Source organism: Manis pentadactyla, chromosome 13 (genome assembly GCF_030020395.1).
Source record: "Manis pentadactyla isolate mManPen7 chromosome 13, mManPen7.hap1, whole genome shotgun sequence".
NCBI classification, from domain to species: Eukaryota; Metazoa; Chordata; class Mammalia; order Pholidota; family Manidae; genus Manis; species Manis pentadactyla.
The window spans coordinates 34,339,897-34,354,612 of NC_080031.1; the positions used below are offsets into that span (position 1 = coordinate 34,339,897).

At 39.5% G+C, this 14,716-nt stretch overlaps 1 protein-coding gene across 1 annotated transcript in view; it reads right to left on the reverse strand.

Moving 5' to 3' along the window:
• CWF19L2 (CWF19 like cell cycle control factor 2) overlaps positions 1-4,555 on the reverse strand; it is a 139,772-nt gene extending 135,217 nt beyond the window's left edge. Inside the window, exons 1-3 of the mRNA XM_036902659.2 lie at positions 4,400-4,555; positions 2,748-2,858; positions 1,919-2,041 (exon numbers count right to left, since the gene is read on the reverse strand). Coding sequence (XP_036758554.2) covers positions 1,919-2,041; positions 2,748-2,858; positions 4,400-4,492 — 327 coding nt within the window. The 5' untranslated portion in view covers positions 4,493-4,555. The remainder of the gene's footprint in view (positions 1-1,918; positions 2,042-2,747; positions 2,859-4,399) is intronic.
• Positions 4,556-14,716: the final 10,161 nt, after the last annotated feature.

Here is a 14,716-nt window from a genome sequence, read left to right on the forward strand (position 1 = left end):
CAAATAGTACACTTAAGATAGGAGCATTTTATCGTATGTAAATTATGCCTCAGTAAAGTTGATGCTTTAAGTTTAAAAAAAGGAACCTTGACAAAGTCAAGATATACTTTCTAATCTCACATGGATCCTCAACACTACTCAGCCATTCATTTGCTTCTTTTTAATTACCTAAGCAAGGTTGATTCAAATCTACACTATTTCCTTAATCCTTCACCTTACGTCTACTCCCAAATTATCTTTTTAGATGATTTTACCTTCTACCCCACAAAGAAAACAGAGAGCAACAAGCAGAAACACCACCAATAATCTGCGACCCTCTCCCCAAACCTCATTTACCTGTATTTGTATATACCTTTACAACTCCCTCCTAGCTCAGAATCTTCCCCCTTCCCCTGAAACTGTGCCAATCCAAACTTATTTTCTCAATGTGATTTATCCCTTTTCCCCTAAAAACATCTTCTCGAAAAGACCTCCCAGCTACCCTGACTCCTCTAACTCTCCATCTCTCCTTCCCTTCACTGTCAGTACCAACTTCTCTTTCAATCTTCATCCTTCTTCAATGTGGTATGGGCACTGAGCATTCATTGAAACTACTCTCTCTATGGTATATTAATTATACATATATTACATATATACATATATAACATATATACAATTTATTACATATATACAAATATACACAGTATTTGTTGCAACAAAGACACACAAGTATTTCCAGGAAAGAACAGAGAAAAATAACAGGACAGTATGTCTCTAATAAGGGGAAGCAAGTACCTGTTATTAAATTACACAGTCAGCCTGGCAGATCTATCCTCACCAAAAAGAGATTCTTTTCCTGCGATCCCTGCATAAATTCCAGGAAGTTTTACAAATCCCACTAAAATAAACACATTTGTGTATAAATTTCGTTTTGGAGAAAGGATCATTTATTTTTACCAATTCTCAATGGGATCAGCAACCCAAGCCCACCATGTGGGAACAGTGCCTCTGTCTTCTTTTCACTTTTCACTTTTCCATTGCCCTAAGTCATATTAAAAATTTTTTTTCTGTATAATTTAAATACTCCCATCATTACAAAATATGCTGGCCCCTTGACAAAACTACTCAATTGTACTTCTCACTATGAATTAATATTCTGCATTCTCATATAAGACAGGCTTTCATGAGCCAATTATCGTCTCAAGTATAAAGCCAAAAATTTAGTTTCTGAAACTCAAGAGGGCCAGACTTTGGCATACGGTGACTCAGCTAAGAGTGTGACCCTCTGATCATACCTCAGAGATCAATCATCCCTCAACATCTCTAGCTCACCACTCTCTAAGCTCAATATACCTCTTTCTTCCTGAAAAATAAATGTGAAATGTTCAACCTGCTTTCCTTTCCTCTGTGAGCCTTCTCATCCCACCACTGGCTAGAAACACAGCAGACCCGGCATTCTCTTTCTTTTGGCACCAAAGATAAATATATAAACACGTCCTATTTTAAACACTTAAATGTTAATTTCTATGAAAATACAAACAAGGTTAACAGACTTTCTAATGTCTTGGAACTCTTTTAGCTTATTTTTACAGTACTGCTCTCTCCTATGTCTCCTAATTTTCCAAATACTTCTACTTAATGTCCTTTACTTCCCATCTGGCTCCTGTGTTGATGTTTTCTTTGCAGTTTCCCTGGGCAATTCAGCCATTCTAATGGCTTCAATAAACAATGATTGCCAGATCGTATCAGCATCTTACCTTTCTCTGTAAACTAACATCCTATTTCTACTATTCCCTGGACATCTCCAAGAAGATGTCTCCCAGGCATTTTCATACTCTAACTAGCAGTATTTTTTAAGTTTTCACTTATTTTACTACATTATTCCTTTAAAAACAATTTTCTGAAGTAGCTGCTTTGGTTAGTCTCAGCACACACTTACTGATGAACTATCAGTTGACTCAATGTTTTTTTCATACTTCTGTTTCTTACTCTTTTTTTTCTTCTCTTTCTTCACTTTTTTTGAATGCTTGTCTTTTTTCTTCTTTTTCTTCACAGAGTGTTCCTAGAAATAACCATTTTAAAGAGGTAAGAAAGGAATTTGGTTTTATCTCACTTTAAAAGGAAGTATTTTGAGGAAAAATGATCTATGTTCCAAAAAACTAAGTATTTCACATGAGACAGGGAATATGACTAAATAAAATCTTCAAAGAAACTTTAACATGCTTTTAATATATGCACTTCTAATAAACCATATAGCTGATATCTTTATCATTTATAGATTCATCTGACAGATATCAAATAAACATACACACATACATATATAAAAACATATGTGTGCATACATAGACATATTATCCTATGACCCCAAAAGAACTATTGTATAAGACTACTAGGCCATATGAAATGTAACAACATAGCATAAATTAAAATTGAGGATGAGAAAACAAGGATTGAGGGAAAAAAGAAATGACATTAAGCTTAAAATACCTGATCTTTTAGATCCATAAGATTGCTACAAATGAGCCAGAAATTTGAAGCTAAGCTTTCTAAGCTTTCTACTAGCCAGCTCAAATAACAAAATCTGTCCAATGTCATAATATACAAAATATTAAAATAGATTATTTCTGCCACAGAAATAAAACTACTCAGAAATGCCAAACATGTGATATTTATTCTGTAACTTTTGAAAATAGTCTGTAAAGGTGCTCTTCCAATATTAACTTAAGTGTAAAAAAGATGTTACATCAAGTAAATCTATTAGGATTCACCTCTGCGAATTCCTCAATTCGCTCATTCACATCAGGTAGCACCCATGTGTCCTCGCCCCGAAGTCGTTTAAGTTCTTTTTGCCTTTCTTCCTTCTCAAAATTGGCTTTAGCCTAAAACAATGAAGAAACAAAAATTAACTGATCCAAATGCTTTCCATGTAAAACAAAAACATTTCTCACTTCCATATAAGTCTCATAAATCAATTGTTCCTTGCCAGGAATTTGCTTCTACCTAAGTGTAGGAAAGATGAAAAAAAATTTTTAAACTTCCATATTACCAATCACATTAGCAATCTCTAGTGAATTGAGCCATCACCAATAAAGGACAGAATCCTGGAAGCTATTTATCCTTCCCCCTCCCTAGTCTCCCTACTTTAAATATCTTGAATCTCTTTTATTTTAATTATGACGAATACTACTGCAATTGCCTGAGACTTCTGTAACTGTTAGAGGAGACTGACCTCCATGCCATCAATCTGCAATGCCTACACCCTTTTACCCATGCCCCCAAAATGCTTCAGGAGGAACCATATTTCTAAAACACAAATAATCATATTGTTAATTTTTACTAATTCTTCAACAAGAGTCAAATAAAGTTAAGTTCTTCCAAGGAGGTTGTTTCTGCCCTTTCATTCTCTCTCTAAACTCCAAAGCTGGGTTTGGTCCTTCTCAAACTCTAGGCACATCTCTACTATAAAATTTATCACAGCTTATAAACCCCACTCCAAAAACTGCCTGAAATACCAAAGAGACAAGGATGAATAATATTTATTATACATATGTGTTACATATGCTGAAATCAGAAAAAAATACCAACCTTTCACCTGTCCAAGACTAATTTGCCTACTTTCCCCTTTTTTAATCCGGCTATACTCATTACGCCTTCCCGTCTTCTCTACCGGTTCCTTTTCATATGCATTTAAACTCATTTAAAACTATTCCACCTTAAAAAACAAATTTAAAAATTTGTAAAAACCCTCACTCGTACCCTATGCTGCACTACAACTTGTCCTCTTCACTGCCACACGTCATATATAATTTACATCCTCAGTTCGATAAATTACCTCTATGCATCTCAATCTAATGAGAAATATAATGTTTCACAATCTTTTTCGAGGTGCTAAATTTTCTGGTCTCTTGCGTCAACTCGTTTGACTCAGTAAGGATTTACAATAACCCTAGCATTGATACCAACACGTAAAGAAAATGAAACGGTCTATCTACTCCAATGCGCCTTACACGTGTTCCTGAAAAAGGAAATTTTCATTTCGGATACAGCAGGAGAGAACCCAGAGGCTGTGGTATATGCTGGGCGAGTTATTCGTGGCGGAGTTCCTCAAAAGTGCGTAACTCAGATGACCAGGTACTGGACGATATCGACCGATTTTATCGACCAAGAATGGACGATTCAAAAGGAAAAGAAGCTCAGGGGAAAGAAACAGTTCTTCCTAAAAAGAATAAGCAACTGGAATCTCTCAAAGCATCTAGGAGGAGGAGGATACCAAAGAGTCTGCGAGTATCCCAAAGCAAGACTCCGTCCCCACAAGGTGAGACACTGCGGTAAAGGGGGTAAGGAGGAGAGTCAGGCTTGTTCCCAGGAACCCTCCATTCCCACACTTCTAAGTGGCTGCAAAACCCCAAAACGGAGGTACCTGGCGCAACACCTCGGCCCTGGCAATCCGGGTCTGTTCTTTACGCTCTTCAACACTCCTCGCACTTTCAAATTGACCACTGGCAGCCGCCATAGTTGTTGTCGTCGTAAAGCTAGGACGTCGTCACGAAGTCTCAGTTTACGACTGTCGTAATTTAATAAACAAACAGGGACTTCCGACTAGGGAGGAGGGGCGGGGGGCATGCGCAGATCTGAGTCGTGTTTTACAGATCCGGGGCATACTGCAGGATTTAGAGAAGTGAAGACTAAATTGAGAAATTGCACCCCTCCGAATATTGGACTCGCCCTGATCAGGATTAATGTCACCGTGCTTTCGTGACGTTTTTTGCGCAATACTAATGGCCTTTTCGTCATTTCCTGTTAAAATTATCTGCGTAAATTAGAAGCTTGTAGAGGTTATCTCCGTGCATCTCCCAAGTTTTCCACCGCAGTGCCTCTCGCCAAAGAATTCCCCTGTGCTGGAGAAGTGGGCTGAAGGGAGGCCTGGAAAGTAGCAGGAGGGGCAGAATTGCTGTGAATACTTGATATTTTGCTCTGGTGGATTTTATTTATTTAGAATGTGAAAAAGTATTGTGAATTTTGCATTGTTCTTCATAATTTAAGCAGTTAGACGTTCTACATTTTTTTCTCTGACCTGTTATATGCTCATACTTACACTCCAAGCATTTTTCATTACAGTGGGCAACTACCTCTTTATCTGTGTGGGGCTTTTTTTGTTATTTTATGTTTGTATCTGCCAAACATAAAATTTTAGTTCCCTGAAGAGTAAGACATTCTGAAGTATTGATAAAGAGCTTTGAGAATACAAAACACGGAGCTTATATTTATAAAGATAAAAAAGGCTGGGGAATAATTATAAACTAGATAACCTTAAATTGACTGGTTTTTGTCATAATTAACTCAAATAGCATTGAAGTCTTTTCAGATTCTCTTGGGATTCAGAAAAACACTGTAGTACCCCTTGATGCATCAATTATGAGGCAAATATGGCAGTTACAGCAAAAGCATGCAAAATTGTGTGACAAAAATTTTAAAACCCTACTCAAGGCACAAAGAAGCCTAGAACAAATGGGAAGAGATACCATGTGCTTGAAAAAGCTCAACAACATGAAGAAATCAATTGTCCATAATTAATTTGTAAATATAGTGCAATACTAATAAAATTGCTGACAAAAGGAAATGTTGGAATCAGGGAAAAGAACTAGACAGGTTGATACAGAAAAATAAGGGAAAAGCAAGTTGTTTTGACTAGTTTACATTTGACCACATCAAACAGAAATCCATGTTTTAAACAAACAAGGGTAATGTAAAAAGGAGGCTGAAGATAGTTGTTTGGATTTTGATGCAGTTGCTGAAGGAAACAGGTAGTTTCTCCTTTTTTGCTTTGTAACACTTAGTATGTGACTTAAGCCTTCATGGTCCTACAAGGAATGCGTTGCATTCTTCAGCACTACAGCATCTATTAAGACATAAGAGGGAAGAACAAAGGGCAAAAGGTATATGCCCAGCTAAGCCTACTTCATTTTTATTAGACAAATGATGACATTTCCTAAAGCTTAGTACAGTTTCTAACATTTAAATCTTATGAATCAGAAGTAGGTCACAAGGCCACAACTAACTACAGAAATATGGTGAAGATTCCAGGATAGTTATGTTATGCAATGACACTCAACTTGAGTTTGTCTAGGTTTCTTTGTGGTTAAACTTAGGTTGGGCATCTTGAGCAGAACTATTACAAAAGTGTGAGTGTGTTCTTGCATCCTATCAAGTAACAATTTCCCTTTTGTCCATCACCAGTGATGTTAACTCTGATCACTTAAATAAAGGGGTGTTTGCCAAACTTCTCCACTGTAGAGTTACTCCTTTTCCCTTTGTAATTAAGTATTTTGTGAGGTAGTACTTTGAAACTGTGAAAATTCCTCACTAAACCTTAAAATTACTCATTTTTTATATCAGTATGGACTCATGGTTTCTATCTTTATTCAGTATAGTTATATTTTTATTCAAAGCATTAATAATACATTAGTATCAATGTTTATTTTGATGCTCAAATTGTCCCAAGTTTGGCCAGTGAGAGCCTCTTCAAGCTGGTTTCTGTTCCCTTTCTTTATACTACCATATTCCTTGATCATTTCCTTATTTGCCAATGCAAGAAGATGATCTAAACTCATCTTGTACTTTCTCTGCCTAAGCCTTGGAATTAGCCCTTTTTCCAAGAATTCCTGACTTGTTTTAGTTTGAAATGTCAAGTAAAAACAAATCCAGATTTAGATAAGGAAAGACTTTATTCAAAAAGACTTTTGCAATATAGGGAAGGGACAACAGCAAACAGGGAGGACATACCAAATCTTCAATCTGTAAGAGACTCAAAGGTCAGGCAGCAAGGGCTTTTCTATTAGAGGAAGGAAAAGCCAGAAAGAACTGGGTTTCGGGAACTGGAGTGAGCTGGTGGCATGACACACAGTTGATGAGGGAATGTTTTCCGTGAGGTCTGCCTCTTCTCAGAGGTCCTCTAAGGAGGAATGTTTCTGTGTTCCAGGACTTGCCCGGTGGTGGTTCACCAGGACTTTCCCAGTGGTGGTTCCAAGCCCAGTGGTCTGTGGAGAGGGGAGAAGCCTCACTGAAGTTTGGTCAAGTCATCTTAGTGGGTATTTTGTCCAGATTGGTGATGCAGAACAAAGAGTTGAGCTAATCACTTATGCTTCTTAGAAAAGGGAATTTGGAGAGACTCTGTCAGACCTTGTCATAGTAAACAAGGGAGTCATCAACAACTCTCATCTACATCACATGGGAAAGGATGGCTCCTTACAATAAACCATTTCCTGTAACACAAAAGGGTCAGGGGATTCCCACCCTTGTCCGCTGAGAAAATAGTAATTGTTCTCAGGAGCACAGAGCTCAGGTAAAGTTCAAAACCGTGAAAGCCAGGATGTGGGCCCTAAGTATGCTCGTTGACATTGGCATGTTGCTTTTCCAGTTTCTCTCAATGGACAGAGCTTAGGCAGGTAGAAACAGACACATATAGATGTCTTTATATTTCTCTATCTGTATTGGAAATGAGTTCATACAGATACCTCCAACTCCAGTTCAGCACCGCAGGGTTCATTCTAATTTTTCTTCATTTCCATGTTTGTGACTCCATTCTCCAACAAGGATAAACCTGATTCCCATTATCCTTAATATATTAACTTATCTGATCAATTACCCAGTATGTTACCAATATCTGTGGCCATCACTGCCCTGAAACTTGCCTGGATGCCCTCCTCACCCCACTGAAGCCCTGACATCTTGGCCAAACTTAAGCTTAGATTCCCGTGGAAAAAGGAATCTTTCTTCATCTTTCTTTAGCCAGTTTCCTATATCCAGAAACTGCATCTCCAACACCTCAAAGGTCAAAAAAAATGTTCCCTTTCCCTTATTCTGTGCATATTTTATGCATTAAGTTGGGTGCCTGAACACAGGCAGAGATAAACTGAGGGAGCAGAAGTGACTCCTGGGTTCCACCTCACTCAGCATTTCCTGGTCCCTGTACATGAGGCAGACATGTAGGGATGATGCACATATATGCACACACGGGTGGAGAGAAATAAAGAGCAGAGAATTGAGATCTTTATTCTCACTTAGGAAATAAATATGTTTATGTATGTATTTGAATTATTAATGGATTTTAAAGATTTGTTCATTTAAAACTTGATTCATTATATGTTTATGACTTTAATTTTACTTATTTTTAAATTTTTTTAAAAATTATTTTTCTTATTTATTTGTAAGGAAAGTTTTTATGTTTTGTTTTTACTAAGTTGTTGGCTTTAACTAGTTGTAATAGTGAAATGCAGGTATACCTAATGAAAAGAAAGATGGCTCTGAAAAGTGTTCGTTTCCAAGGAACAGTGGGGTTTGTGGCTTTCTGTGCACATTGAAGATCTTTAATAGCATGCTGCTATTTTTATTTTGCCTCACTTTTTCTGTTTTAGACACTTTCTGATCTTCCTCCAATTCATCAGAGAACTGATGAAAATTACGAATTTTTTTATTTCATGGCAAGGAGCCTCCAAGACATGCCTTACTCTTTTTTCTCCCCCTTGTCCAGGACACTGAGTGACTGAATTCAAACTTTTACTCATTTATCCAATAAATGTATCAAACAGAGGATGTGCCAAGCACTGTATGAAAGCTGAGTCTGTAAAGATGAAAGCCATTGGCCCTGTCTTCAGTTAGCAGGGGAGGGAAACAAGTAAGCCAGAAATTACTCACTAATCTTCTTGCTCTTTTTTGAATGAACCAGGCATATTCCCGCCTCAGATCATTTGCACATGCTATTCCCTCGTACTGGAATGCTCTTTCTAAATGATGTAGAAACAGTTTCAACAAGATACACTCAGAGAAGTCTAATTTATATCCCTGTTTCCTCACTCCACTATAGGTAATCATTTTTATTAGCCTTTCATTGTCCTTCTTTAGTTTCATTATAAAACTTTAAGTACAAATGAAGCATACCTGACACTATGACATAATACAATAATAAGTACATAGCACTGTTGACAAGGCATTTTTGCCAAAAAAACACAAAACAAAACCCACAAAACCATGAATTCAATCTAACCTCTACATCTCACTAGTTTATTGGAAACATGGGACCTACAGAAACAGGGTAAGTGACAATAGAGGAAAGCAATCAGCCAAATCCAGAATTTTACCAGACAAAAAATACATCCAGGAGATCACTCCACAGCAAGATATGTATCTCCTCCTGATTCCTTTTTACAGCTACATAATATCCTATTGTAAGAATTTATTCATTCATTTATGGTCTGTTTTCCCTCACCAAAAGTGGGTTCTATTAGAGCAGGGATTTTAGTCTATTTCTGCTTCAGTGCCTGAAACAGGGCCTACCATAGATGTTTGTTGAGTGAATTTCAAGGTGTGTGGTGGTTCTGATAGAGGAATTCCCGGGGTGATTAGGACTGCAGATGGTGGGGTAAGGGTAAGGGATGCTCCTTGGTCAGCTGAAACTTCTGAAAACAGGTGCACTGTCTGCCCCCACGTAGAACAAATTACTCAGGAATGAATCAGAATAAGCCCTTCTTCTGATGTAACAACCTTGGAAGAATCATGCATCTTTGGCACCCTGACACCTGACTTTACTCCTGGGCTTCTTCCTTGAAAAATCTAGTGGTTGAAGGTCTCATGCTGCCCAGGCCTGGATTCAAAGTCTCCATCACCTTGAGGAAAGATGCCCTGGTTATGAGATTATTCCCCACCAAGGGACCGTCTTCTTTGCTGCTTTACACACACAATAAATAGGTCTCTGCACAGGAGGCTAGGCATTATGTTTACTTCAGTTGGCCCATGTAGGGGAATAAAGAAAGATTGGGATAAGCCATTTCCCTCTCCTTTTTGCCACTGACTCACTCAGGGCCATCTGAACTTGCATACCCAAGGGGAGAGGTCTGCTAGGTAGCTGGATGTAGGAATCTAAGTTAAGAATTTGCAAGAAGCCATATGTTTTTCAGTTCTCTAGGCTATTAATTCCACCTTTTAAACTCCAGAGTAGATTATGACCCCCAAAAAAGTGATGACCTCTTATAGACTGATTGGATTCACTTTATTAGAGAGCCGCGCACTGCACAGCTGGTGCACCTCAGGCCAGGGGAACAGCGAAGGCAGAGTCGGTCAGAGAGGCTGCCGCACCTGTTCACGTGGTACCCACGGCCTCCAAGGGAGCACGCCGTGCAATATTCTCTAACCACTCTGGTACGGTTTACACAGTGACCTTGCATCTCTGTCAGTGAGATGGGCTTTCAAAGTTCATTTTACCATTCGGAGAGAAACCCCCATGAGTCCTTCTGCTGAAAGAATCACAGGAAATGAGCATATCAGGAAACCAAGACTAGATTTTGATACTCCTTTTCTTGCCATTCCTATTCCCCCACCCCAACAGACAATGCAGGGGAAAGACCATCCCACGTGGTCAATGCGAAGACCAGAGCTGCCCAGCTCACACTGACAAGCCTCCTGCACCCACATTCAAGTCTCACAGAGTCTGCTCTGCCCTGTCCACCATGTGAAAAGACACGCAGACTGTGGGGCCTGACTCCTGCCAGATCCTGACGTTATTTGGTCCCAATCCTCACTAAAGACAGCAAAGAATCAGGGGACAAATGAGATGCTGAAACCCTTGGAGTGAGAAGCTGTGCAGGGCACAGGAGCTATGCTGCTGCGGCCTTCACTGCCCCTCCCTGCGTCCCAGCCACTGCACCTCAGCCCCGGGGGCCCCCCTCCTGCTCTCATTCCCACCCAAGGCCTTTGCCCTTGCTGTTCCCTCCGCTGGGAATTCTCACATAATTGGCAACTTTTTGAACTTAATGTCGACGATCATGAATGTGCCCTGACACTAGTCCCCGTGACTCTATCACATCCCTCTATTTTGTTTTCATTATAGCACTTATTGCTACCTGCAACTATCTTGATTGTTTATTTGCTTACTTGTTTTTTCCTACCATAGCTCCAGCAGCTAGCCAAGTGCCTGGCACATGGGAGCTCAGTAAATTTGGTGAATGGAAGAATTTATTTAAAGAAATGTATTAATCCACTTACAGTTTAAAAGCACTCTTTTCTACTCATTTATTTGGAATTCATGGCTAATTCTTGCAATAAGGCAAAATCTATCAGTTTGTATAGAATCTCTCAAAAATATTTTTCTACAGAATTGCTAGCCTGCTAGATAAGAGAACTTGTGTGAAAACGTTTAACCTAGATAATATAGTGAGGTCACATTTTGTAAGTGTTAAATTCTATCATCCATGTGCATGGTAAATGTCAAGCACTGTCAAAATCACCCTTGAAAAATTTTTCAAATTGTCCATAAAATATAGGTGGTCTGGAGAAAACAACCATATATAGTAATATACATGTATTATATGTGTATATAGTAAACAACCATATACAGTAATAACATGTAATATGTATAGTAATATGTGAGTTCACATATTACTCTGTGTGTTTTTGAGGTTGAAACCTATCTTGTAAGTAGAATGACCATATGTCCCAGTTTTCCAGGTGAAATTATTAACAGCACCCCTTTTTACTTCTAGAAGTATCCCAGTTTGGATGACGTATCATACAGCCATTCTACCATTAAGATCATAATTCTCTTTAATATGACCCAGGAGTTTGTGTGTAATGAATCTTGGACTCTGTATTAGAGTCCTAGGCCTGCTGTAACAAGTTACTACTAATAGGGTTTAAAGCAACAGAAATGTATTCTTTTGTGATTCTGGAGGCTAGAAGTCCAAAATCAAGGTGCTAACAGGGCTATTCAACCTCTGAAAACTCTACGGAGATGCGCTGTCCTTGCTTCTCGTGGCTGCATCACTCCAATCTCTGCCTCCATCCTCACAGGGCAGTCTTCTCTGTGTGTCTGTGGCCAAATTTCCCTCTACTTATGAGGGCACCAGTCACTGGATTAGAATCTACCCAATCCAGTATGATCTCAGCATAACTTGATCACATCTGCAAAGACCCAGTTTCCATATAAGGTTACACTCCCAGGTATGGGCTTTAGGGCTTGAATGTATCATTTGGTGGGGCACAACTCAACCTATAACAGACGCCCTTCATCCCACAGATGTTCCCTGAGCACCTGCAAAGTGCCAAGCCTGTGCTGGGGGCTGAGCTTGCAAGGCTGAATATGCAGACCAGCTCAGTCCTTGAGGTTTTCACATGTGCTTCTTTAATATGTGGGTCCCTGAAGGGCCTCCTGGTTCACCCTTGACCTCTCAGCACTCAGGAGGGCAGGGCATAGCCTCCATATTTCATTAGTAGGAAAAAAGTCCTGAGGAAGGGCAGGAGGAAAGAAGGGCTGCTGGAATGAGAGGAGGGAGAGGACACAGGAAGGGGGTGCAGAACATCTGGCTAGAGCTTTACAGAGCAAGTGACATTTGAGCTGGGGCTCAGTAGCAAATGGAGTTTGCAGATAGAAAAGAGATAAGCCAGGGGGAGGAACTTCTAGGAGGGGCTAAAGTGTGAGCAATGGCCTAGGAGTGGGAAAGGGGCTGTGATGTTGGGAGGATAGGGGAGTATGATGAGGCTGGAAAAAAGGGTGTGTGTAGGGGAGGGCATGCTGCCATATGCACAGACCCTGAGAGCGGCTCTGCTCTGCGGAGAAGGGCTTTGAGAGCCATCCTCATAGCTTTGAATATTCTGTGGGTGGAGGGGCACCTTGGAGGTTTTAAAACATGCTCTAGGTGTCATAATTACCTGGGACTGTGCAGGAGGCAGAAAAGGGGTCCAGAGGGCCTCTTAGATAAAAATTGAAATATCATTCATAGAATAGGCCCTACTTTCTGACAGTACCAAATCTAGGATAAAACTACGTTACCTTGAAACTTACCCAAAATACCTAAGACAAATCTGACTTTTAAAAGAAGCCCCTGATAGCATCTTCTTACTGAGGTATGAAAGCTCCCTTATGGCAACACATAACAGGAAATCCAATCTGTGGGGCTTGAGGTGAGTCGCTCAGAGTCTTTATCTGTGGGCATCAATGTAGTTATGGAAGTGTCTTTAATTCCTAGTTTGCTGAGTGTTGTTAAAAATGAATGTGTGTTTAATTTTATTAAATGCCTTTTCTCCATTTGTTAAAAAAAAAAAAAAAAAAAGATCATAATTCTCTTTCAACATAAGGCTGCCTGCCTTTAGATTAAGATAAAGTTGAAGGAAAAGCCAAGAACCTTTTCTAACAAAATGCTGAAGTTAGTATCACAGATTTTAAAGTCCCCTTCTTTCAGTCATCCTTGTAATAATTTAAAGGTATCCATGAGGTGTTAAATGCACGGGTTCTAAAGCCAAACTTCCTGTGTGAATATTAACTCTGCCGCTTACTGTCTGTGTCAGTTTGCATGATCTGCTTCATGCTCTGGTTCCTCACCTGTGAGATGGGAATAATGGTGGTGTATACATCATAGAACTTCTGTGAGAATGAGAACATGTGAACCTTAGAACAATGCCTCAAAACCCTAAGTACTCAGTGTATGTCGGCAGTAATTTTTTAGACTTCGCTGGTCTTGTCACATCTCATCCGTTACCCGATGCCACACTGGGCATTGGAGTGGGGCTCCAATATCTCCCTTACCTGCCAGCCTCTTCCCTGGGGCTGGACCCTGCTTTTGTTATCCTCCACACTATTTTGAAAGGATCTCTCAACCTGTATGGTTCTGATCCCTACCAGATTATGAAAATTCCCCTTGGTCTTCCCCTTTGCCCAAGCATCTTGGATAATAACACCTGCCCTAAGCAGAGCAGAACTGTTTCAAATTCTTTGATCCAGGTGAATTAAGAAAGTGTTTTCTCCATGCAGGTGGCCGTATCTTTTGCTCCTGTTAGTTTTCCCGGCTCTTACTAGTATTCACTTGGGCTCCCTGCTCAACAAAACGAGTGTGTTATGTGGCTAGGGGTCAAGTAACTGATGGGCTAGGAGCCCATCTCAGTGGAACTGAGACTCCCACTGTCTTCCCAGGGGAGGCTTTCACTGGTTCAGAACCTTGGTTGGCTAAGCCTACAGTTTTTGGTCCTCCAAGCAAGGAAAGCATGGAACAACAAAATATGACATATTTCTATTTTCTCATACATAAAGTTCATTGTGTTTAAAGTACCAATCAACTCTTAAATACCCATAATAATGGAAGGAAGTAATGACACATTTCTATATAGTATTGTCCTAAATCCCATGTGTTTTGGAGCACAATTGTTTTTCCCAGCAGTAGATTTATTCTGTAAGTTATGCTGTGCTTGTATTTTTATTAAAATTAGTCTGCTTTCCTTGAGAACTGTGCCTTATAATCATAGGAAGAGACATCACAAAAGCTTTTTCAGTGGCAGGGGCTAGTCAGTCATGGCTGAGATATTCAGATTAGATGCTTACTATAGAAAAATCCCATAAATCTGTTGAAGAGTCAGTCACTGTAACCACTTTAGACATCATGTAACAAGATCCTATAGGGGGATTAGGGGTAGAATTAGGATATAATTTGAGGGATGGCATTGAATATGTGGACAGTTATGGTAACAAAACACTAACAGGAAAGCAACATAGGTAGAAAAGAAAAAATAAGGGACTACCTTTACTGCATAACAACTTGTGACATGTCAGCAACTTTGCGTAATTCGTATTGAAAATAATTTTATACTAAAATAGTTAAAGCTTTGAGAGAGGGAGGGGGGAAAGGAGAAGAGTAAAGAGGAGGCAAGAGAGGGAAAAACCTCACATTTACTGAGGGTGTTGTCCATGCCATGACCT